The 27739-nt window shown below is 36.4% G+C and overlaps 1 protein-coding gene across 3 annotated transcripts in view; it reads right to left on the bottom strand.

The window, feature by feature from the left end:
• Nucleotides 1-27739, bottom strand: part of LOC150080164 (uncharacterized) — a 150423-nt gene that overhangs the window by 113652 nt on the left and 9032 nt on the right. For 2 of the 3 annotated variants that reach the window (XM_090381804.1, XM_090381803.1), the window contains exon 2: nucleotides 14191-15102. In XM_090381804.1, the coding sequence (XP_090237930.1) occupies nucleotides 14191-14969 (779 nt within the window). In that variant the 5' untranslated portion in view covers nucleotides 14970-15102. Of the gene's footprint in view, nucleotides 1-11267; nucleotides 11331-14190; nucleotides 15103-27739 lie in introns of those variants that run through there. The other variant, XM_090381805.1, reaches the window with a different exon arrangement.

Below are 27739 nucleotides of genomic sequence, written 5' to 3'. Positions count from 1 at the left end.
GTGGGAGCTGACCTCAGTCCGGGTAGAGGGATCCTCCAGCCACACAGTTCCCAGATGCTTGGCTCTGAGATCATTCCGGTTGTCATCTTGACAGGGAGAACAAGGCGTTTTTCAAATACAAGATCTGGAAGTCGGGCAAAACGAAGTGACATCGCCATCGCAGTTGTTCTTTGCTGGGGTGGACGACAATGTTTTTGCGTGATCCAACGAAGGAGCCAGTATTCGGCGGAGTACACGCGCTTGATGTTGGTAGGGGCCGCGGACCCCCAAATTTCCGAGGCATACAGTACGACGGAGTATACTGAGGTATATACATATCGACGAGTCGCATCCAGATCCCTAACGTGGAGCAGTTGTTGTTTTGTGGTCCAGCGCATTTGACAGAATTTTGCTGGGAGCATGTCAATGTGGGGGTTGAAGCTCAGTTTATAGTCGAAGGCGACTCCCAAGTCTGTATGCATCTTGACCACTGGGAAGGGAATGCCGTCTAGAGAAGCTTGGATTTCAGTGGGTTGGCGCTTCAGAGAAAAGACAATTTGGACTGATTTGGCAGGGTTGATGAGGAGGCTAAATTGATGGAGATAGGATCCTAAGTTATGTAACTTTTCACATCTCTTTTTATTGATGTTTGAGAGATGTTCGCCGGGGTTAATTTGAGTATATATCTTAATATCATCGGTATAGCAGAGTATGTCTTCTCTCGGTTGCACAAACGGAAGAATAACTGCGGTGAATAATGCTCCGGAGAGAACTCCGCCTTGGGGAACTCCCGCAATGATCTTTCTCCAGATTGTGTGTTGAACCGCTTTAAGAAGAATGCTTCTGTCAGAGAGCAGGGCTGTGATAAACCACAACATGTCATCTTTTATGTAGAAGTAGTTTTCTAGGAGATGAACAAGTGAAGGGATTCTGATGGAGTCGAAAGCAGCTTCCAGGTCGATGTAGGTGACAGAAAGCTCTGCTTTAGCTTCTAGTGCACTGAGAATGGTGTTGGTTATCGATGTTAAATTGGTGACTGTGGATCTACCTGGAATGCCATAGTGAATCTGTGGGGGTTTGTGAGGCATGATTTGATTGGTTAAGGATGGAAAGTAATGTCTTCTCCATGAGCTTCAAGAGGCTGGAAGAATGAGAGAGTGGCCTGAACTGTTTAATGAGGGTTGCAGATTGGCATTTAGGGTGTGGCCTCACAGCATATGTGTTCCAGAGAGGGGGAAAGTAGTGCTGCGTTAATACACGGTTAAAAATTGATAGTACAGGACCGATGATAAACGAGCTAAGACATTTAAGCATGAATTGTGGCACAAAATCGGGGCCTACAATTGCAGTGGGTAGCAATCCATTTATAGCAGTTATAAGCTGCTTCCTGGTGATGCAAACGGTGGCGAGCATATCAGTAGGGATGTTGTTGATGGGTAAGTTGCCTAGGTACATCGGGGCCACAGTGTTTGAGAATTGTGCAATGTGGTCCATCCACAGATCAAGGTCCAGTGTTTTAGGAATTCCTGTGTGCTGAGAGTCATAAAACGATTTGCCTTTTCGTAGGGTTGAATTTAAATGCTTTTTAATTGCAAATATTTTCTGACAGTTGAAAACTGCCCGGGCTCTGGAGAAGGCAATACGATCTTGTATAGCGCCTTATTCTTTCCATCTCTTATGCAGATTTTGTTTTTGTTGAAAGCTGTTGTTCAGTGCTGGTGTCCACCAAGCTCTCGAACGGGGAGTGAAGCAGACAGTCTTTGTAGCACCATAACTATCCCCGGAGCAATATGGCCTTAGTTGCTAATGCTCCTAAAAACCAAATAACAAACAAACAAACTAATACTAATCAGGTGTACATGATGTTGGTCTTAATGAAAGATCACTCACACACTTTTCCTGTTCGTCCCATAGTTACTCTTTATTAAGCACAAATCGGAAGTGTGAACTGCCTATCCCATCAGTGTCACATTAATTTCCTTCATACCAAATCTTTACATACCGAAATTTGGGATTAGGACATCACCATGAAAACGTCAAGGTCCAGCAACATAAAACTCCACCACAAATGAGACGACAGCAGAAGACACATTATTGTTCGGTCTTAAGGAACCATACAAAAAAAAACCCAATCTGTGAAACACATTACCACAACAAGCAGTCTCAGACCATTATAGTGACACCACCGTACGTCAAAGTCGGGATGATGTAGTCTATTTGAAAATTTTCCCAGATATGGGGTCACATTTGATGAAAAAAGCATCAGATGTGTACCCATATCTGGGGTTCCAGATATGGGGCGAGTTCCAGAGGCGAGTTCCTCGTAAAGGCGAGTTCCTCGTAAAATGTAACCATTGTTTTGCGTCCATTATTGTGTATTAACTTGCTTAATGAAATATCTGAGGGCAGCAGTTCGTCCATGCTTCCTCCATCCCCTGTTGATGCGATGTTCTACATACTGGGTTGTCCACTTAGAATATTTTACCGCTTCCAAGTCTTAGAATTAATCTCATGCAACAAGGCAGGTCCCAGCAATTGCAACTCGCCGACAGATTTCTGAAATTCCGGATGTTCATCGATCGCAACGCCTGGATGAGAACTTTGGTGGATTTATTTGCCACCATGATTATTTGCAACACTAAGCCTATTGTACCCATCCATCTACATATCACTCTGATATTCCGGCAACTATACTTATCTTTACTATTTGAAATTGCTTCCAAATGTTGCAGTTAAAGATTAATACTTTTCGTGCATGTAACCTGCTTCATTACTTATTCATTAATTCATAAAAATAACAAAAACAAATATGAACCTTCCCAAGTCTTCTTGTCATTATAGACATTTGCTGCTAGTTCTTGGTATCTTTACATATAGAAGTAATGAAAACTACTACTTAAATAAAGTTTTACATTCAAATATCACAGTACAAATTCTTTCGTTATACGTACTTTACGAAGAATTTAAGAAATGATTAAAAATGGCTATCGCTAGCTTACACACCCAATAGCTTAATTGCTTCTTAGTAACATTTACGTATTTATTTGTTTTGGTGAGTCTAAATTATGTACCATACTTTTAAAGAGTAAGACTGGATTGACGCCTAGAAACCTAAAGCCACGAAACGTAAATATTTCCAATGTTTGGTTTGCTTGTTTTGTAAATGAAAATCCGATTTTCGGGGAGGCCAGAAACATTCCAGTCTCTCCACAGATCGACTACCAGCCACAGAGAAAAGAGCCCATTTTAACTCTTTCTTGGTCAATTTGTATAAGAGGACAAATTTAAATTGAAAAATGTTAGTTGTAAGATAGATGTCGAATATTTGCGTTCAGCCAGAGAGTAATTGATGATTATTATTTTTTAGTAGTAGTAGTAGTAGTAATGCAAGAAAGCAAATGTATGAGCTTATGCAGCATCAGCCAAAAAAAAAAAAAAATCACGCCATTCCCTCCAAATGCCTGTCCAGTTCCTCCTTAAATTTATTCAACCTATCAACTTCCATAACGACAGATGGAAGTTTGTTCCAGCAATTAACTACCCGTTGGCTAAAGGCAAATTTCCGCTCATCTATTCTACAACTGTCTTTCCTCAATTTGAATTTCTGCCCCCTTAGGTTCGTAATCTGAGCAAGCGGAAGAATCCCATCAGCATTCAGAGTGTTCAACCAATTCAAGGCCTTATACACCACAATCAGATTACCACGCAGGTGCCTAGTCTCCAGCCGCTGAAATATGAAAACTTAAGCCTTTTTTGGTAAGAGGGCCCCTTTGTTCCCCTCACCAATCTTGTTGCCCTTCTCTGTACATGCTCAAGCAACTCTATATCCTCTTCCTAAAATGAGGCCTCCAGACCTGTATGCAGTACTCAAGGTGTGGCCTTATACAAAGGGATAATCACCTCCTTTTCCCTACTAGCAAAATTCCTGTATATCATTGAAAATACCCCATGACCTGCTTTGGCAGCCTGTCTGCACTGATCAGAAAACTTCATATCTGCCTGCACAATTACCCCCAGGTCCTTTTCACTCTCTACCACTGTCAGTGTAGCACCACACAGTTGGTACATTTTTCTGGGATTACTTCTACCCATATGCAGTACTTTGCATTTGTCAATGTTAAACTTCAGTTGCTACTTCTCAGCCCATCTGCCCAAGTTTTCTAGATCCTGTTGCAGTAGCACACTGCCATTACTGTCATTAACAACCCTGCCAACTTTTGTAGCATCTGCAAACTTCGACATTAAGTCTGATATACCTTCATCAATATCATTGATAAATATACAAAACAACAGTAGGCCCAACACCGAATTCTGGGGAACTCCACTAATAACATTAATCCACGAAGAGCAGCGTCCATTGATTACCACTCTTTGTCTTCTCCCACTCAACCATCCTTTTATCTATTGTAGCAATTTATCCGTAATACCATTCTGCTCCAATTTGTACAGTAGTCTTCCATGCACAACAGTGTCAAAAGCGCTGTCCACTTCATCTATCTCCTCAAATAATATGTCTAAAAGAGCGCCCTTTTATATATAATTCCATCATACAAACTGAGAACAATTATACTAGCAAAACAATGTGACCATATATGTATACAAATCTCTTCATCTCAAAAATATAGCATACAAAATATTTTTGAAATTTAAAAAAAATTTCAAATATAATATTGTTAATAAGTTCAGCTTTTCTGGGAAATATAGAATACAGGTTTATTAAATTCTTTTGATAGGAAGACAGATAAAAATAAGTCATAATTAACAGTTAAAATATGTTTATGCTTATTTTAACTTTTTATTATAACTTATTTTTATTTGTCTTCCTATCAAAGGAATTTAATAAACCTGTATTCTGCATTTCTCAGAAAAAGCTGAACTTATTGACATTATGAACTGTGAGAACACAGGCCTTTTCCGTTTCAAATATAATATTTTTGAAAATCTGAAGATATAGCATCTCCTGCTACGTCTCCAGAAAATGTAGCTGGCAAAAGACATAGCTGATTGGATTTAGACACTTGCTCACTTGTTTTGGTGTTTCTGTTAAAACTTGTTAGGAGATAAGCAGCAGATAGGTGCCAAATGTTTATGAAAAAATTATAGCATAACTTAAAATTTAGTAAATTTTATCCATTAATTAAATTTTTCTGTAATTTGAGATAGATTACTATTATTCAATTTTAGTGGCAGAACTTCTCAGTCAAACTTGTAGAACATTAATGTTCCATTGACGCATAATTTAAGAACCCCTGAGTGTGGATATTTAAAAAAAAATGTGTTGAATTTAAAGAAAAATTCTGAGTTAAAATATTCTTCTATAGTATCACTTTACATCCTACCAACCGTGCTACCCACGATTGGTAGGAGACTTGCAAGGAGACTTGGTTGAATCCCACGAGGGATTCAACCAAGTCTCCTTGCAAGATTCGTTTCCAGGAGCTGCAATTTCCAGAACTGTTTTTTTTGTTTTGTTTTAAGAGTACCTCTTTGTGTTCTTGACTAATCTGGTTGCTCTTCTCTGAACGTTCCAATAGATTCACATCTTTCCTAAAATGAGACTTCCAGATCTAAAGGAAGTTTCTTGAGTACTGGAAGTCTCATCTGGAAGATGAGACTTCCAGTACTCAAGATGTGGCCTAACCATTGCCTTATAGTTGGAATAAACTATTGCCTTATTAGATTCATTATTGAAACGAATTTCCGTTTGGTGTTATGGAAGTGTTATAGCGAACTTTTCTTCGCTACAACTGTTCTTAGAACGAAATTTTAAAGCATAAGTTATGAAAATATTGAATAAACTTAAGGATGGAGTACTTTATTGTTAATGTATAGATAATGTTTTTCTTTGGCTCATGTTGTATAAACCTCCTTCCTGGAATAATTTGCCACTGCTAATGCTAAACCTTGATTCCATTCAACAGGAAATATTTATCAAGTTCCGCTGATGATAGGAGCCGAACCCAGATATATGTGACTGCAAAGAACAGTGATGTTATCCATTGCACTATGCGCAAAGGCTATCGGTATATTTTTAAAAATTGTACTTTAAGAAAGTACATTTTTTGTTTAGCATTTAAACACCTTCTATAAAAATTTAACGTTTAAAATAATAACCTTCTTAATTTCGAACATTTAGTGTGGATGGAAAACCATAAAAAATGTATTTCTATTTCTTGAATTTATAAATTTTCCATCTTATTTATAGTGTCCAAAGAAAGCCCGAAGGCTTTCTAAAAGTGTGCTTCATTATTACTTAGCCAGCCTTAACTAAGCAGGCCCTGATATAAGGTGTCGTTCATTCGAGCTTAAAACTCATTTAGCCAAGCTAGATGACTTGGTTTCCGTATGTTACCTCTAGCATGCTTTAGTTATAAAAGCTGCTTATTGTCTCGTAACGTGCAGCGCTTTTAGACAATTGATAATTTCCCGTGAGGAACCCACTTTGTTTTAGAACCACTTGGGAAGGCTGCGATCGACATGCATCTCCCCTAAGTAAATATTTTCCACAGATTGCGTTGGTAATTAATGCTGCTTCTCCGCTTCTTTGAACATGTTTACTGTGAAACAGTGAAGCGATACAGTGTAATCTCATAAAGCTTCTACCGTTACTGATTGGGTAGGTCGGAATTATGTACATATATTTTGGTAGGACAAAGTCATGTTCTCAAACCTAATATTATTAAATTAAACAATTTTCTATCTCATTTGAAAGCTACAGACGCCGTCCAGTGATATGTTTCCTTTTCTTCGCTACAACTGTTCTTAGAACGAAATTTTACAGCATAAGTTATGAAAATATTGAAAACAGTTATAATTTATAATTGTCTTTATGTACACCATACTCCCAAAAGTATTATGAAACCCTTCTGATACTTGTAAAACTGGTGTCTCTGCAAAGTTCGAGCAGCTATAAAAGTGTCCAAGGAGCACCACAGCTTCTACTAGCAGCTCGCGAAAGTCGCAAGGCAAATATTTCGAACAAGTTTGATTGGTGCGTACCATATAGTTGTAATGGAGGCATGTGATGCAAGAAAGCAAGCGTATGAGCTTTTTTTTTTGGTAGCATCAGCCAAAAAAAAAAAAAAAAAAACAGTTTCACACATCCATTCCCTCTAAAAGTTTGTCCAGTTCCTCCTTGAATTTATTTAAGCTATCAACTTCCACAACGACAGATGGAAGTTTGTTCCAGCAATTAACCGCCTGCTGGCTAAAGGAAAATTACTCCACATCTATTCTGATTCTACAACTGTTTTTCCTCAATTTGAATTTATGTCCCCTCAGGTTCGTAATCTGAGCAAGCGGAAGAATCCCATCAGAATTCAGCGTGCTCAACCCATTCAAGGCCTTATACACCTCAATCAGACACCTCGCAGGTGCCTAGTCTCCAGTCGCTGCAATTTTCAGAACTTAAGCCTTTCTTGGTAAGAGAACCCCTCCGTTCCCCTCACCAATCTTGTTGCCCTTCCCTGTACACGCTCAAGCAACTCTATATCCTTCCTAGAATGAGGCTTCCAGACCTGTACGCAGTACTCAAGGCGTGGCCTGACCATTGCCTTATACAAAGATATAATCACCTCCTTTTCCTATTAGCAAAATTCCTGTATATCATTGACAATATCCCATGACCTTTTCTGCATATCAATTATTTACCGTTGCGAGCGACTTACAGCAACTGTAAATAATTGAGGAGGAAATAAAGCAAGAAACGATCCGGTAAGGTGAAGAGGGATCTGCAGTCCATGAAGAGTTTGGTCAGGTCATCTCACCAGTTGCCTCTGCAATACAATTGGTCAGATGTAGTTGCATAGTGGTCTCCATGACCGAGATGCAGCTTATAAAGTTAATGCACACCAAACTTCGATTAGAATGGTTTGTTTTCATTCTTCTTTGGACTCTTCTTCGAAACGATGGAAATAAGTCCTACAGAGAGAGAGAGAGAGAGAGAGAGAGAGAGAGAGAGAGAGAGAGAGAGAGAGAGAGAGAGAGAGAGAGAGAGAGAGAGAGAGAGATGGGCTGTACGGCTACACTATTCAGGTCAGATAATGAAGTTTGAGATTGGTAAATACTATTTACCAGAGCGCATCATACCAAGAAAATTTGCGGAGGAGGTGACACGAACCTCCTTCATGAACTTTCTTGGAGCTATTATTTATAGTTTGGATTGGAGCAGTTGGGACTAATACCTACTATTTCATTGCCGCATCCTTCATTTACACTATGAAAAATTCCGTAAGCTGCTACATTGCAGTAATTCTATCGAAATGGATACACATGTACCAACATGATTACGCTCTAATTCAAAACCAAGCTTGCAAATTTCTCCTCCTGGTTTGAGGTGAATGACGTTGCAGAATTGGCCTAATTAGCGCAGAAATCTGAACAGAATCCTGTGAAAATCTTTGCAATAAATTTGTAAAAAGTATTTTTAGAAGGAGCACAGCTATCAACAAGAGAACAAAGCTGTCGCCTTCGCGAGTACCACAGGGCATATAATAACCTTCCTCCCCACAAATGACCTTTGTGGGGAGGATGTCAGTAAATTGTGTGTGTTCTGAAAAACCCAAGCTTTCGGGATGGAAAACAATTATGCTACTGTCGACTGAGACCGACTAACTCAGCCACGTTGTGAAAATGGCCCATAAAAATTCCTCACGTTATTGACGGAATTCAAACTCATATATTTTTCCACCCGGTGTTGGGGTGGTCGGTGGTTATACCAACTGTGCTACCCACAAGGGCATAAAGTTGTAAATCATCAACAGTTGAAGTCAAGATTTGAAGGAACGACTATAACTCATTCTAGAGATAATAAATTTATTAAGACGAAACTGCCAACGTGAAGGGCACAGTTAACATCTGCAGCCCATTTTCCAGGCTCTTTATAAAAATGTGAACTGTACAGAACAAACGAGTTTCACTAACTTAATGCATGCTTAACCAAAAAGACAAAGAACGAAAAACAGACACTTTGCGTCATAAAGAAGGTCTGTTTTTTGTAACAAAGAAAGATGTTCTTTATTACAAAGACTCCATTCTTTTTGTCAAATAGGCTTTGTTTGAAGCTTGTTGTCTTATTGATTAATTGCAAAGACTCCATTCTTTTTGTTAAATAGGCTTTGTTTGAAGTTTGTTGTCTTCTTGGATAAGTATTAATTAAATTATTGGTGTAATTTGTTTATTATGAATAGTTTAATATTCATAAAATAACTGAAAACGATAAAGGTAAGCTTCAAGTTTTCAATTTCTCGTTATATACGAGTACATTTTTATTTCTTCTTACCCGGTTATATAATCTACTGCAAGAAATAACCTGCTGCTACTAGGCTTGTTGTTACCAATTCCTAGATTCGTAAACAAGGGAAGGTTTCTCTGTTTGGTAAACCTTAACATTTATCCTTAATCTCCTTTACTCCCAGCGTCTCGTGGATAGTAGTTGGTAGAATTGCCGCCCTCCTCGCACCTGATGGAAAGGATCTGAGTTCGAGTCCCATCGATGACGTGAGGAATTTTTATGGGTCTTTTTCACAAAGTGGCTGAGTTAGTCGGTCTCAGGCGAGGGGCATCATGGTTTTTTCTCTCGGAAACTCGGGTTTTTCGTCCAGCAAACAGAAAATTCACCACAGAACACATGCATTGCAGTCAGTATACACGGAGCAATATGGCTTTAGTGGCTAATGCTCTTAAAATTCTACTACAACAACAATAATTCTCAGCGTTATGAGGCGTAAGGAGATTATATAGATATTTTTTTTTTATTTGATGCATTCTTCAGTCGGTTTGCTGTTTGGTAAAAGAGAAGGGATTCGAACTCAGGTTATTTCCAGCCAGTGTGGGAGGCTGATGATTATAATCGCTGTGTTACCAGGGAGGGCCTGAAAAGATAGGACCCTTAAAATATCTGTTAAAATCATCATCAACTCTATCAAAATGACAGCAGCCAGGTTAATTAATAATCCCTTTCTTATAAATTAATTACACTCTCTTTCAAATAAATATTATTTGTGTTTCGTGCCTTATTCATCGTTTTTTTCATGTACATGGAAAAATCTCAATTGGTATAATCATCTCTAGAGAATACAAATTACGCTCTCAAACATATTTGGGCACCTTTCCTGTATTACTGATTAGGCTAGTTAGTACCAAGGAGATACTAGTACTGTACACTAAAGATTACAGCAACAGTATAAGCCACAACATGGAGCTTACGCAGTTTCAAAGAGGTTTCACTGTCTGATGCTATCAGTCACTTATCGTCGAAAGCTACTGCAAGCTGTTTGTACCTTCCAAAGGGTGACGATTTGAGAGTTAAAAACTTTCCAGAGAAAACCTTAGGCACTTTAGCGTCTAATTGGGATAGGTATCCTATCAATACTGTTTTTAAATACCGAAAAATAATGAAATCGTATGTGGAAAGAAATCCGAAATTTAAGGAGGAAACTCCATTGATTGTGTTGGAAATGCATGGAAGAGAAACTGCTACATGCTGTGCACTTTTGGGCTGAACAGTGGCTATGGCCGCTATTTTAGAACAATGTGTAAAAAAGGACTGCGCTCGGTACCTTTTTAGACTCTGTTCTTCGCATTGGCGAGCCAGTCGGTTTCTGGCAAGGGCTGGAAGTTTGTTTTACGGAAAATAAAATTTTTTATCCCTCAAAGAAGAAAATCACAAAACACACTCAATTTAATTTACAGACAAATATACAGCTGCCGGAGTATGTTACAACCATCTCAATCTGATCCTTGATATTATGATTAATATCCTCAGGCAGAGAAAGTTAAAAAGCACTCTTCCAGTAAAGTCCTACACAGCACCTTGGGTGCTGTGTAGGACTTGGGTGCTGTGTAAAACTAATAATTTCTTCTCTACTCAGAAACTGTATAACAGTATGCGAGTCATATTTGAATGGTAATGGAATCTGATACTCTAATACTTATGACCTCCCATGAGTCACTCAGCTGATCATTTCCTCCAACATGTCACACGACTGACACTTTGACTTTAAACTTTAATAACAGGTATATGGCATGACAAAATGACTATATATTCTTAATGTTGCCTTCCGAATGAATTTCTCTTAAATAAATCTGTATAAAGAGACCATACTTTTCGCTTTAAATTAAGTCGCTTTGGACAGAAATGTTTAATCAATTTTTTTTAGGTTCGAACTTTTCAAGAAGAGTTTGAAACTGAAAAAATAAAATATTTTAAATATCCAGAATTATATTAAAGCATTTAAAATGATAAATATTCGGCAGGAAATAAAAAATATTGTGAAAATGATACTCACTATGACTATAACTGTGGAAGGAAAGGAAGGATATTCATTGGCACTCTTATTATGGTAAACTGATACGTGTTGATTACCCAGCACCCTTGTGCTTAGGGTATTTGTTTTCATTGTGAAGACTAAAAGTCGGTTTTCAAATCCAGGTACAGGCTGTGTGTTTGTCACATTCCGTATAACTGTGAAGCAGAAAAGGTTAAAGTAACTTCATACTGATGGACGAACACGACTTCTCCCCTCTGTCCCCCTCACGTTCTGAGAGTTGGATGATGACAGCTGTGTCGTTCATTAAAAGCTACTTCGATAGGTCTTTTCGAGGGAAATAATCAAGATTTCTACAATCCTTTTTTCCCATTTTCTTGATGTAATTAGCAAGTGTTCACAAACAAAATTCATTAAATTTATTCTTATTGTATTCACTTAAGCGAATATTATATGTAAAAAGTATTCAAGTATGTGCTTTTAACCTTCCACTAACAAATCATGCAGTACAGTTAATTGCATATTTATCTGGAAGCAATTTGCTTTAAAAGGTGAATATGATGAAATTGTGCAGTTAACGAATCGATCGATATAGACAAACAAACAGGAGAAAGACAGAATTCTCCACAAAAAAGCGCGAACGGTGCAGTCTTCGCTATAATACTTGATTAAGTACCGTTGTGTATTTGTTCATTGATCTACTGATGCTGTTTGAATTATTTATTTTTTAAGAAATCTTTGCTAGCTCAATTCTAAAAGGAGAAATCAGATCATGCAAAATTTCTCTATCCTGAGAAGAGAGATAATTAATACCTTGCAGCCATGAGTAAATATCAGACTACTTTTCTGTTAAGAGATATTCAATAGGTTGAAGTACACAGCGCTTACATATTAAAAAATAACTTTATAGGAATTTATGAGATGCAAATCCTTCTTATAAATGCATTAACTATTATCCGACCGTGTTATAATGTTTACTACATATATCGCTGGTATCAAACATCTACATAATTTTCAGAAGTCGACAAAAACATGTTTTGATGTAATACGATCGAGTGTTTGGAATTAAAAGCCAAAAAAAGGGTAGAATTCTATAGGCTTCGATGGAGCATTCGGTGCTTGTGATCTCGAATTTCATTAAATCTCCAGAGCAGCTTCTCAAAGGACCATATATTTCAAGAATAAAAAAAAATGTTTACTACTTAAGACGCTTTCTAAGAAAGAACGGAAATATATTACGAGCAAAGATTCCATGACAGAACACGAGAGAGGATAACTATAAAAAAAGTCATCTTCTTTATAACAATTTGTTTTTGTTGGCTTCCAAATATTGTTAGCGTTGGACTGGGTTGGATTGGCTCCAAGACAACTTTGACCATAAGAAATAAGTTCTATAAGTTTAAGGCTATTTTGCCTAATAAATGTGTGAAAAGTTCTACATTTCAATTATGTGTTAAGCTTACCGTATGTATTAGCTGTTAACAGTCAGAAATTAAATATCCGTTATGATTTCCAGAGAGATTAAATATACATCAAGATTTGTCCGGCATTTGTCTTTATTTGACCGTAACGACTTGCAACGGTATTGGACTGCAAATAAATAGGACTTCTTACCCCTTGATGATTCTTGCTATCTCATAGGAGGCCTGGCACCAAGGGGGGAGGGGGATACAGAAGTGGTTACATCCGGTGCCATCTTTCAGAGCCAGCAAAATGAACGCAGAGATATTTTGGTATTTGTGAAAGGGGGAGGGAAAACAAAATGAACGTAAACATTTTTGATATTTTTATGTTTGGGGGAAGGGACTGAACGCTATGATATTTTGTGTTTGGGAAGCAGGGGACGATATTTTTCTTGTTTGCATTCAGGCAATTGAAAGTTTTGCTACGGTCCTGCCTGACTCCTTGGATCAGGTGGTTCACTTGACCAACCAGCAAGTTTCAGTGTAAAAACTTCCTGGGTGGGTAATAGAACTACTGAGCATATTTAATAATACATAAATAAATATGAACAGCGTTTGGAAACTAGGTACCTACGAGAAGATCTGATTGTTTAAAGCTTTAAACGAATTGAGTAAGCTCAGTGCTGTTAGAATTCTTCCATTTGCTCGGACCACACACACACACACACACACATAACAAGGCGTAAATTCAAATTGAGGAAGAATAGTTGCAGGAGAGATGTGCGGAAATTTGCGTTCAGCAAGCAGGTGGTCGATTTTTAGAACAAACTCCCATCTGGTGTGGTGGAGGTGGGTAGTTTGAATAAATTCAAGGAGGAACTGAACAAAGTGATGGAGGGGTGAAATGGGAAGTGTTGGCTCTTTTTTTTTGGCTGATGTTGTATAAGCCACTACTAATACTAATAATACTAAGTGCGAACAAGTGCAGAATTCGAGAGCCATAAAAATTTATAGTCCTAGAATGAGGAATCAGACCAAGACCTTTTCAAGAGAACCAAAATTATTATTTCGTTGTTATACATTTTAATTCATATATTTGTTTGAATTAATCTGGTAAGTTACGTACAACTGATATATAGTTATATATTGATGTATAACTACCATCGCGGTAGTACAATCATAGACGCACTGTCCTCCCTATAACGACAGTATTCGAACCCGTAAACGCCTAGGGTTCGAATACTGTCAATAAAACGAGGAATTTTAATGGATTTTGTGCCACATGCTGAGTAAGTTCGGTCTGAGGCGATGGTTGCATTTTTTTTTTTTCTCCCCAAAAGTGGGATTTTTCGTCCAGCAAACTGGCAAATGGACCAGTTTCTTTGGCGTTTAATACACACACGCATGCACATACAGTGATATATAACTACATACCGGTATTACATAGTTATATAATTAATTAATTTATAAATACTAATCTCACAATATATTTATTTAATGAATTCTTAATTTTTTTAAAATTAAAGTAGTTAAAACCTTACCTAAAATAATCCCGGTTTTTAACTGTTTCTTGCTTTATGCTCATAATGACTGGTCCCAAGGCTTCATCTGTTGTAAAATAATTCCAGTGTTCAGTGCCGTAAAAATGTTTTTCGTACGCTTCCTCTTCGCATGACAACAGCTCGAAATTATTTTCTACATATTCTTTTCGTGTTGGTTTTGTAAATTGCATTCTATTACCACAAGAGTCATTTGCTATATTAGGACTATTGCTGTTTTTATTAAGATCATTTGAAACATAGTTTCTGCTTCCGCTACATTCTATCCAGTAACCAGGCGTGGGTTTGATGAAGTGTGGATACCGAATACATGAATTACTGTCAACACAGGCTTGTGGTGGCACAGGGAACTGAAGTGTTGTCGAATTTTTGCGTCGAGTTTCTGCACAGCCCAGAGCATACTGCTTGAATTCACGAAGCCTTTGCATGAATTCTTCGCCGCTAGTTAAACCCAGAATATCAGCATAATGAAGATTGCAATAAATTTTCTTGTTAAAATACCTAGCATATCGGGTGTTCATTCCACAAAGTCTCATACCACAAATGTCGCACTGAAAGCAGTCGTCATGATAAGAGACCTCTTCAATATTGTCGTTTTTTACTTTCACCTGGATATTATCTTCGTTTTCGTCTCCCTCCTCTTCCATCTCTTCTTCTTCTTCTGGAATGCCATTCTGGAATTCATCTTTTTTGAGAGGCCACGTACTACAATTCTGGTACGAAAAGATGGGAAGTTCACATACAAAACACAGACTTGACATGACTGAGATGTGCAAACAACGTGGCCTTTTTTTAATGAAGAAAAACACTTCATTAGGATTTGTAAAGCCCTTTATGTTCTCTTCTACAAGTAAGTGCACTCATTATGGACCAGATTTTCTTGCGGTGGTTTCCCTAAAACAGAAAAAAAAAAAAACAACAAAATATTTTGACTTCAGATAAAGTTATTGTAATTTCATTTCTAAGGAGGAGAATTATAAGTTAACAATGCACCGTTAAACTGGAGGACACTGAAAATCCTCAACGTTGTGCCGTTTTGTTTTTCTCCTTGAATTTTATAATTATTAAAACTGAATCTACAATGAGCTGTCTGTTTGAAAGTCCAAAAAAATTCTTGTTGAAAAAATGCTTGTAGTTGTAGTGGTTTGGTAAAAAGAAGTCGTTGGTCCTCAGTTTATCCATTAAAATACATTTAAAATAAGTGAATAATATTAATTATTTCTAAGAAATAACCAATTTTAATGATTGATTTGAGTTTATATGAAAATCAATTAAACTTTTATATATAGACAATCCGAAAATATGATTTATGTAAAGCTTCACACAGATGATATACAAATATTCCGGTAAGTTTTATATCTCACTAATTCGGTATTTATTGAGGGAACATTCATGGACGTCATCGCTTATTCTTTTCATACACAGATCGATAACTCATACATAACACGGAGTCAGACTTCTCGTCCCCATTTCTTCACTTGAAAACATCCAATATCTTTACACATGATTGACGAGGTCTATTAATTCAGAGTAAGAGGATCGCTTACGAGCTAGCAGGATTTTATGTTTCGCTAGCCATCCAAGAATATTTGCGTCACTTCTGTGAACTGAAAGCGAGTTCCTGAAGCCTTTTCATTTGGTGTTGGAAAATGAACAGAAATGGCAGTGCCACGCTGTGCGATATCTGTCAGTTTTATGAGCTACCACATAAAGCAGGCTTTAAAGAGCACCAGCTAATAACCCAAAAGATTCATGTTGGACCTTTAGGCGGCAGGATGCATACAGTCATCATGTTTTGGGGACTGCATAGGTAAATTGTTCTATTAACAGATAATATGTGCAAAAACATGTTCTGCTCACTGTGAACAATTTTCACAACTCATTAAGAATCAAGATCCGATCCAATTTGATATTTTAATTGTTTATCGTGTTTATTGTAATATATTGATGTTTCATCAATTTATTAAAAGTTTTTGGTTAATTTAGGAATTCATGTAAATTTTGTCGATGATCCCATGTCGATATTCGTAAAATAGAAGTTAATTAACAGTCCTCCATGACAATATAGTATTGTCGTGGAGGAGGTCAGGGTTTAGATCACGTAGGAGTACTTAGGAATTCTTAAAGACTGTAGTTAGCTAAGCTCAGCTGGAGGGAACAGTTTTTATCTAAGCGATTCGGCTGGTTTTACAACCCCACAACATGAAAATCCAGTGAATACACAATAACAAGTTACTTTATGCGACCAGTGAGTTATATTAAATAAATGAATAAATTTTCTGTTTATATTTTCGGTCCGGGCACTCGTTTGAACTCCGGTCAATCATATGAATCTCGGTCACTCATTTCAGAAGCCTTAGCTTTTTATTTCTTAAATTAATTCATTCTTTTGATTTTTTGTGATTAACAAACAAAAAAGTAAATAACTCTTTATCTTGTTACGAATTAATTACTGATTAATGATTACTGATTACCTGAATTATATATAAAAGTATTGTTTTCGCTTCACTTCAGTGCACATTACTCCACTTTTGTTATACTTCATAATCAATAGTAATGCAATTTTACTTATTTCTTCTTGTATTTTAATAGCAGTGGAAATATAACATTTAACGCTTCTACTGTGATTAATATAATAAGCAAATAGTAATAAATCATGATTTATGTTCTTAGCAAACTGATAACGAAAAACAAAAAGTAACAATTTTTTATGCACGAACCGAGAACATTTCGTTTAAAACTTCTGTTTAATAATTTCAGTGCATCCGCCATATTTTCCATTCGTTCCTCCAATCAGCGCACAGCAACAAACATAATATGCATGTAACATGTAGAAAAAATAATAATAATTGCCGGATTCCTATTGGTCTGGTTTTTAATGAAATTTGGGATGGCTCGACAAATCTTTCTAAAAGTGCCAAATATAAAATTTCACAAAACTCCATCCACTGAGAATAATTATTAGATGCGGACGGACATACTTTACGCATATTTACTAAAACACCTAAAAATAAGAGTATATGAACTAGTATGTCATACAAAATTGTGCCAATTCGCAAAAATGTCAAAAACGACCAGCCAGCCACCAATCACAAAAGATTTTTAGCCTGCTTTTCAGAAATGGAAAATGGGCTCCAATATACAGTGTAAATAACATTAGTCAATATTATTTATACTGTACATTGCTGATTGCAAGAGTTATATATATATAACTGTTGCAATCAGAAATCTTGAAACAAGATGGTAGCCACTAAAATTTTAAGAATTAGAACTTTATATTTAGTCCAAGCCAAAAAAATGCACATATGAGAAGGTCCCAACGGCTAAGAACATATTGAAGATATTATTTCGATTCACTATCTCGAAACAAGATAGCAGCTGGAAAAAAACACTACTCTTTTGTTTTTCTGATATAAAAGATACAGTATTACATTATAGGAAACACCTGTTTAGTACTTCTGCTTCAATCAGGTGCACCGTAGATCAAATTTATGGAATGGAAGGGGGAAGAAGGTTACACCACACATGTATGTAGTTGTGACAGAGTGGTAAGGCAATGGATTCGTAATACGTCGAAGTTTCATTGGTTTTGTAGGCATTTAAAACCAATTAGAAGGCTAAATTTGAAGTTTTATCATGTCATTTGCGTATTTCCTAAATCCTTTTATAATAATTTCAAATGACATCTCCAAAAAGCGGAATATTTTTATGACGCAAATGAATGCAGCAAAGTTATACAAGAAATCATGGATAAAGGTGTATGCTTAATACTGAAAGTAAAATGGAGATTACTAGTTTTTCCAATTTTTTGTCTTGTCAAACTTCAAACAGCAAATAAAATTAGAGATCTTTGACACTAAAAATGCTTATTTTATAATACTATTATACATACATAGTCAATCACTGCAAAAACCCATTTTTCCTGAGTTTTTCCATTGATTGACTCTGAGAGACAGTCATAGCGCAGATCCTAGTATTTTGTGATGTTGCCATAGGTATTGTTAGTGGTAAGGGGTACCACACTTAGTACGAATAGATTTTCATTGTGTTGTCCTTTAAAAAAAAAATACGAAAAATTATTTTTCTTCAGTTATTTCTGCAATTTCACTTATTGTGCTCTGGTTCGAATCCCATCAACCGAGCTTTGTCAACTGTTGCACTGGTATAGCACCGAAGTGAAATGGTTACAACGAAGCTCTCGGATATAAGTATCACCGACCAAAACGGAAATATGGTACAAAAAAAAAAGAATAGCAAAGAATGCTGATAGGATTCTTCTTCTTGCTCAGACCACTCACATGCGGGGGCACAGATTCAAATTAAGAAGGACGGTTGCAGAATGAATATGTGAAGTTTGCCTTTAGCCAACGGGTGATTGATTGTTGGAACAAACTTCCATCTGTTTTTGTGGAAATTGATAGTTTAAATAAATTCAAGGAAGAACTAGACAAACTATTGGAGGGAATGAATAGGTGAAATAGGTGTTTTTTTTTGGCTAATGCTGTATAGCTTGCTTTCTTGCATCATTTGCCACTGCTAATGCTAATACAGCAAGTGTGAAAAATTCAAAGTGGCTGCTGAGATAACTGGTCTCTTTCTGCCAGCTCGAGCTCATCACTGAAGTAAAAATAAAATAAAATTCGCCTATAAATTCACTGAAATAGTAATATAGTGAAGAATAACTGCAAGAGTGAAAATCCTTTGATCAGCTTAAAGATTTATTGCAAGTTGCAATGCTAAATTTTTCTGACAGCCAGTTTTAGTTTACTGGTTTTCATAAGGTAGCAGAATACATCTCCTTAATCAAGCCCATTTTCTTGGTTGAAGAGTTATCGAAATTTCGTTCTTTTTCCTCCTGCTGTTATGCGCTGTAGCTTTCCCCGAGGAGATGGGATGTCAGTTTTCCAATCAACGACCTAATTTCTTTTCAGGTATATTCGTTTTCTATTTAATATGGTTTACCCAATTTGTGCATTTTGCATAACTTCAACCCATCAAAACCATCAAAATGGGTATTATTAGGCCGACTTTCATCCACGTGTATATTTAAGAAAGCTGCTGCGGAACCAATTATCTTATAAAAAGTGAGAAAACTGTAGGATATCTTCCACGTGTCACCTCACGTGTCAGCTTTCAGCCATTTAGTGCAATATATAGAGTGTACCAATGATAATATATTTCTTTAATGCTTTAAAAATATTTTTAGGAGAATGGCAAAGAATCAAAATTAAATTCAAAATGAAAACCAAAGAAAGGTGTTAAGTTGATTACAGCAGCATAGGAGAGTAGAAATATGCTGAATGTTTCATTTCATAGTTTAAGTTTCAGTTCTCAGTTCTGTTTTCGTAGAACAGGTAAGTGACATCAGATTCGTGGCAGCATGAGTAAACCAGAAAAATTAAACGGGGTGACTCAGCAACCAAAAACAGTGTACTAGGATCAAGTTTAAATCTGCAACCATTAATATATCATAATTTAATTAACCACAAAATTATCAGGAGAAAATATAACTTTACCATTACTATAATTTAATAAATAATTTAAGTATATGCATTTGTAGTAAAAATGTTCTTCCTTATGCATGAACGTGAAGTATACAAAATTTTGTTGGAAAATTGGTGTTGGGGGTTCCGATTTTTTTGCACATGGACGCCAAATGTCACGGATCGGTCCTGCATCCAGCTTACCAGTTACTGAACAGAACTTTGTTATAGTGATTTACTAAATGCGTATTTGGGGTGATTAGATGTGTAAAAGATAAATTTCGCTCTCTCTCTTCTGAAATAAAATGAAGTTACCTATTTTCAAAGAGGCGCCATTTTGCAGCGGATGCTCTGCGGGTTGTGTCCATCAGTAGTGTACGCTAATGCATTTAGTAAAAATGGAGCGATGGTCGAATAAACATCGTATATTTGCTGTCGAAACATTTTTTTAATTATGTATCTCCGTTGTGAATACCCAACGTGAATTTAGACGTTACTTTCAACGTCAGAAGAGAAGAAGGTGGTGTTCAGCGTCAGATGGGGGGTTCCAACATCAGATAGTTGGTGTTCCAAGTCCAAGTAAAAGACCATAGCACATCGAATTTACAAATTTAAAACAAAAGTATTGTAACAGATGTGAAACCTCCAGTTCGGATGCATACCGCGCGTTCTCAGGAAAATTTTGAAAGAATCAGAGCAATGCTACAACGCAGTCCTCGAGCATTTGTTGTCAATAAAGTGAACTGAACATATCGGAACGAAGTGTGCGCCGTATATTGCATATCGATTTAAAGCTGCATCGCATCCGTATAAAATGCAAATGGTTCAACTATTACTAGTTCATGATTTGGATACACGCAGACTAAATCAATCATTTAATCATGAGTGAGGAGGCCCACTTCCATTTGAATGGGTTATTTACATACAAAATATTGGATACACGCAGACTAAATCAATCATTTAATCATGAGTGAGGAGGCCCACTTCCATTTGAATGGGTTATTTACATACAAAATATTAGATATTGAGCAGACGAAAATCCTAACGTCACCTTCATGAACAATCACTTTAAAGCCAGAAAATTACTGTTCGTGTAGGGTATCTGCTTTTGGCATCGTACTTTTATGAAAATGTTAATGGTTTAGCTGTCACAGTAACTTCAGCCCTAAACATGCTGAAATAATTTGTAAGAGAGGATTTTCCCCAGAAAGGAGTCGACTTACGAAATATCTGGTTTCAACAGGGCGGTGCTGCGGCATACCGCAACACTTTCCATATACACTTTAAAGGAAATATTTACAAATCACATTATATCTCGTTTTGGTAACATAAATTTGCCACCACGATTTGCCACCAGACTTATTTGTGATTTTTAATGATTTCTTAAAATCTAGTCTATGTAAACCATCCACGGACACTTGAGCAACTAAGTGATGAAATTGGAAAAATATCACCAGAAACATTAAACATAATAACAATAAATGTCTTTTCCAATTTGCAAAGTAGTCATTTCATCTTTAAAATTGGTAGTTGTTTTTGCCCGACCCTGTATGACAAAGCTGTTTACTTACGCTGATTTTCGATCTTAGTTTTGAGATTTGTAGGGAACCTGTATTTTGTGATCAAGTCACGTCAGCTTTGGCCAAAATGAAATGGCCTGTTTAACTTTACCAAGTACACAGACCTACGTTTTCATATACAAGACTGGACTTCATTCATGTTCTTTTTAAACTTTAGGTATCAGCTGGACACCCCATTTTATTTTTAATTTGTTTGTTATTCAGTGTACATTGTAGCAGTGATTTTTTATTTAGAGTAGTGCAATACCAAGCAACTCGTTTCGAAGTACCTCCAATATTTGGGATTGAAACACTAAGCAGGAAACCCAGTTTTCTCACAGCTACTTAGAGAACGATGCTATATACAATTACTTTATTATTCAGTTTAATTTGTTTGTTCCATTTGTATGATTCATAGTTTTCATTTAAATAATCTTATACACGCAATTATTAATAATAACTATCATGAAATAACATTAGTTATTTTTTTATAATTATTTTTATGTAACTGATGTACGAGGGACATTCAATAAATTATTTACCTAAGGTACTTCCCATAGTTATATTTCGATGATTCATGATTTATCATGTTCCTACGTATCTCAACTTGAACCATACTGATTTTTATCCCACTATATTTTTAGGTTGTGTTGCTGTAACAGAAAGAAAGAAAGAAAGAAGACACCTGTATCAAATTATGGATTTAGTGAAATTGGAGCATCGTTCAGTCATCAAGTTTCTCATCAAAGAAGGAAATGGACCAAAGGCCATTCATTAGTAGCATTAGCATTAGTAAAGGTATATGATGCAAGAAAGCAAGCTTATGCAGCATCAGCAAAAAAAAAAAAAAAAAAAACACTCCCATTTCACCCCTCCGTTCGTTCGAAATACCTGTCCATTCATGAAAGGATGGTGGCTGTGTATGGCAACAGTGCGCCTTCAGAGTACCAGGTGAAACTCTGGTCAAAACAATTCAAGTGGGATAGAGTCCATCGAAGATGATCCACGTCCAGGAAGGATTGTTGCAGCAGCCACTCCAGAAATGTGCCAAGCTGTGGAAACCCTTGTGCTGAATGACAGATGTTTAAAGGTGTCCAGAATCTCTAGGTAATGTGATATATCTTAGGGAACAGTTATAACCATCCTCCATGAACATTTAGGGATGGCTAAGGTCAGTGCAAGGTGGGTTCCCAGATTTCTGACCCCTGTGCAGAAGCAGTTCAGAGTAAGGTGCTGTGAGGAGAATTTGGAACTTTATGGAAAGGATCCTGAAACTTTCATCTCCAGAATTTTCACGGGTGATGAAACATGGGTTTATCACTAGGATCCTGAGACCAAGCAAGAATCAATGCAATGGAAGCACAAGGGTTCTCCCCGACCCAAAAAATTACGGCCACCATTGTTTGGGATACTGAGGAAATTTTGTACATTCACTACTTGGAACACAAGCAGACAGTCATTGGTGGGGAATCGTATGTATCCCTACTGTACAATCTAAGGGAATTCGTAAAGGAAAAACGATGCGGAAAACTTTCTAGAGGTGTGTTGCTTGTTCACAATAATGCACCAGTGCACAGGTGACATGCTGTTCTGCTGCTTTAAAAGACTGTGACTTTTACATAACTTACCCATCCTCCTTAAAGTCCGGATCTGACCCCAAGCGACTATTTCCTGTTTCAACACCTCAAGAAAAACGTACATGGACGTCGCTTTGCTGATGATAATGAACTGAAGTCTGCTGTTTCTGCATTCTTTGATGGACAGGACAAAGAATTTTATTTGTTACATTGACAAATAAAATCAGATTTTTGTCTCTATCTCATTTCGTTCATAGCTAGGTAGATAATTTACCGAGTTTGTTTTAAGCAACAATTTTCATCTAACTACGAGGAATTGTAATATTTGATTCACCATTCTGTTTCATTTGATAAAAAGTTTGTTTAGTAGACAAATTTTCGCATATAGCATATTTATGCATTATTATATCAATTTCAGTTTTAATGCATAAGGGGGTTATCATAACAGCTATTTCAACCATCATACCATAGTTATTAAGCTATACAGGGCGTAGTGGAAAAGCAGTTCATTAGACTACCATCTCACTGTTCTACGATATATGTAGGTGTGATATATTACCATAGAAATATGTGGGGGTGAGCCTTCTATGAGTAAACAAAACTGGTATTACGTAGGTATAAAATGTAGCAGGTCGTATATTTGAAAGTATATACTACCAGTCGTTCTGTAATTAACTTGTGAAGTTGTGGCCTCATTTTACGTTTACCCTCTAGTTGTGAGAACGTTTAACAAAATAAGACCAAGCTAATCATCTACTTCCTGTTAACCAAGCGAAGTCCACAAGCCTAGAATCTCAGATATTTTGTACTTACTAACGCTGCATTATTCAAACCTTGACATTCTCTAGAATATCAAAATGGAGGTTGTGAAAAGAGTTCTCAAAGATCGATCCATTTGCAGGAGAAATAATATAACGTTGGTGGCCTTACAGAACTTGCTAGGGTTATATTTATAACATTACTTCAATAACACACGGACGTTCTGTCGATATTTCTGTTGACGCTTCGACAGTAACGTTAAAAATTGATATCTTAAAGAAAGTAGAACTTTTCAGGTTGTCGGACAGGCATACTATTTTAGCGAGAACAGCTTCCCATTTAATTTTATCAAACAAATTTAAATAGTAAATATAATTACATAAATATTGTTCTTGTATATACTAAATGAAGTTCCATAATATCATTAACGTCTTTAGCTGGAAATATTCGATTAAGATTGCAATTTACACGTAAGCTGATATTAATTTCCGACTTTTGATGCGTGTTTTTCATTTTGGATAAACAAAGTTTTTTCATTATCCAAAATATTTATAGTGAAGTGCAGAGTAATTAAAAATTGTCTGTGAGAACTGCCAGGAGATATTCTTCTAGAGATGATAACCCAAAAAAACCCTAGCGTGTTAAACACATCAACAGGAGTACTCACGTGAAAGTTTAAATTGATAATGGAACAAATATTCAGGTTGCGAGCATTTTTATATGCAGAATTTTTCATGTACCTTTACCCTAATAAATCTGTAAGTAAATTCATGTATTTGCCCCAGACTTAATAAAAATTTTATCATTTCAGCTTAAAGAATCATGACAAATCAAGGCTTGTTTCATTAGTTTGAAAGTTTTTAGAAAAAAATTCTAAAAACTTCCTAAATTGCCTCACAATTATATATAATTCTAGTTAATGATCTCAAAACATCAATTTTCTGAGACAATCTTCTAAACGGCATTTGTTATTTTCTCTAGGAAATTTTTCATCGCACAAAACAGATAAACTGGCCATGAAAAGCATGCAATCCTCATGGTCTTGGTTTACTTGGCACAAATGACAAAAATCTTTTACAGATTTCGAAGGTGTGTGTGTGTGTGCAGTGTTGCCAACTCTTAATAATATTTCCCGCTAGCCACATACTCAAAATCCGCTATTTTTAGTACTTGACCCGCCAAATTTTTAAAATTTTCATTTGTTTATACTTTGTAGTGAATAAAAACAAACAAACAAATAGTATATATAAATAGTTATTTATTTTCTGTTTTTAATATAAAATCAATATCTAAAAATCTAAATTAATTTCGAAATTCAATACCTCCTCATCATATGTTTCTTGTGTGCCTATTTTGCGAAGCACTTCTTCAGGTAAAACATAATTTTTACAACACTTTTCAACTCTTTTGAGCCCGTATCGTACTGATAAGATTGCATTAACCGTGCCAACACTCATTCTGTTGCGTGTTTTGTTATTTACTAGATTTATGTTGCTGAATATTCTTTCCACATCTGCATTGGATAATGGCAAAATTAAAATACCCAATGCAAATTCGCTAATTTCTTTAAATGGATTTTTACCGCTTGCATCTCGATATTTCGAAACTTCTTACCAAAACTTCATTGTATTGTTGATGTTTTCCCATTTAACGAGAGTAATGTTTATATACTATTGCTCAATTTTTTCAATTTCTACTTCAGACAATTTTAAATTTTGTAATAAATTTATCAGTGGTTCTTTTTGTTTCTTTAATATATTGTTAACTGAGATTAATGACATTTTTTCTAATTCTTTTATGTTGTCCGGAAGGCGTTGTTTTAATTGTTGATACAAATCAATCAAGAAATTACGGCATCTCTCTCTTATTGCCATTTCATCTGTTGTTGTTGTGATAAGTTTATTCATTATTAATTCATTTATTTTTCTTTCATTATTTGGTAAAAACATTTTATTGGCAATCATCGACAATAGCATGTTTAAATCATGTAGTAATAATGTAGGATCGGCAGTATTTGATTCAAAAGATTTGTTTACTCTTTGTACTTCAGATAAGATAGGTTTTAAAATAAAAGATATGCTAAATTACTTTCATCTTTGAACATTGAATAAAGAAGTTCTGCAGTATAACATTTGTCAGTCAAACGAGTTATTTCAAAATGGGCTTTTAATTCAATATACTGTTCTAAAATTCTTCAATGGATAACCACCTTGTTTGACACGAATGAACTATCTTTTTCGGATCTGCACCATCGTTTATGGCACTGTATAAATATTTGAATTGATTTTGTCGGCTGGTGGATTTACTAAACGCACGATTTTGCATTGCACGAGGGTTTCTAGGAATACAACTATCGTGCTATACGAGGACTGACTATACTAAGATATTATTACACTGTGGTTATTAGAAATAATTATTACTTATTACTCTTATTGCTCTGTGGTTATTAGAAACGTTGAAAGAGATGTCGGTAATTCGGATCGCATTTCTTGGAAGCCAAACAAATACGACGAAGAAAAATTATCCAATGCCATTCCTTCGCTGTTTCAAAAAAAGGCGTCATTAGAATTTTTTCCACATTTTTAGATTTGATTCAACAATTTAAAACTATGACCCAATGATCAGGTCGTTTGACCGCGAGCGTAACTACGTAAAATTGTTGGGGTTCTCCTCAGGGAAATCCAGAATAATATAAAACCGATTCTTCGCTTTATAAAAAAAAAACTATGAAATATGATATCCCTACTATTTCAATTATGAATTATTTTTATTGTTAATTAAATAATTAATCGAACAATTAATTTAATATTTCTTAAATGAATATTTCTTAATATAAATGTTACATTGCCAAAATACATAAAATGCTAAACATTTATACTCTTCCCGCTAAAAAATCCGCTATCCGCTATTTCATATTTTTATCCGCTAAACCTGAAGCAATTCCGCTAAATCTAGCGGGAAAACCGCTAAAATGGCAACACTGTGTGTGTGGCTCCTAGGCATTTGCCCATCTCCACCTTGTTCATCTGTAGTGGTGCAGAACCTCTGCAGAGCGGGCTAATGTGCGTGTGTTGCCGTATTGCTTGTGCCAGGCCACCCCGCCACCAGAGAGCAGCCAACACTTGGGCAGCTGCTGCCCAATGCTCGTCCCTAGGCACGAGGAGCCTGGCCTGGGTCCACAATCATCTGTAGTGCTGAAACGCACAAAAAAAAAAAAAAAAAAACGCAAAACACGCACAAGATTTCGAAGAAGATAACCCCTCATGATCCCATCTTCCAAACTATTATAGTTTGGAAGATGGGATCATGAGGGGGTTATCTTCATTATAAATAAAAAAATAAATAAATTTTCTGTTTATACTCCGGCACGACAACCAAGTCAGTAGAGTTTACAATAAATCGTCAATACAAATATTTATCGTATTTAGTAGTCACGGGCTTGAACCCCGGTCCACTCAAGGAACGCGTGCTATGCACTCTCGCTCCTGACCACTGGGCTACGTCAGGCCTTATGGTCACCCAAATAATTAAATTCATCTTCCGTGCTGCAGCACGGCAGATGAATCGTCCAGCAAGCAGGCAAATCGACTATAGAACACACGCAATTTACAAACAATATATACAGAGCAATAATGCTGTGTCTTATGTCTGTTAATTGCGTGTGTTCTATGGTCGATTTGTCTGTTTGCTGGACGAAAAACCCCAGTTTTTTTTTTTTTTTTTTGGGGGGGGGAACCTTGCTATCTATGCCTGAGACCGACTAACTCAGCCATGGAGTGAAAAAAGCCTATTAAAGTTCCTCGCGTCATCGACGGGCGATTCCATCTTCCATGTACGCTGCTATATGGCCCAATAGCGCTTGTTCTCGATGAAATTGCCGGCCGGAAACGCACTCACGGCTACGCTGTTGGTAGAATCGCCGTCCTCCCCACTGGGTAGAAATTACGCAGTTCGAATCCAGTTGATGAGGTGAGGAATTTTTAGGGGTCTTTTTGACAACGTAGATGAGTTTGTTGGTCTCAGGCAAAGGTAGATGTTTTCCCCTCCGGAAACTCGGGTTTTTCGTCCAGCAAGCAGGCAAATCGACTACAGAACACACGCAATTTACAAACAATATATACAGAGCAATATGGCCTAAGTCGCTGAAATGACT

Source organism: Mastigoproctus giganteus, chromosome 9, assembly GCF_048544385.1.
Source record: "Mastigoproctus giganteus isolate SK-2022 chromosome 9, ASM4854438v1, whole genome shotgun sequence".
Taxonomy (NCBI): domain Eukaryota; kingdom Metazoa; phylum Arthropoda; class Arachnida; order Uropygi; family Thelyphonidae; genus Mastigoproctus; species Mastigoproctus giganteus.
Note: the sequence above shows the minus strand (reverse complement) of the source record. Positions and strands in the feature narration are given on the sequence as shown.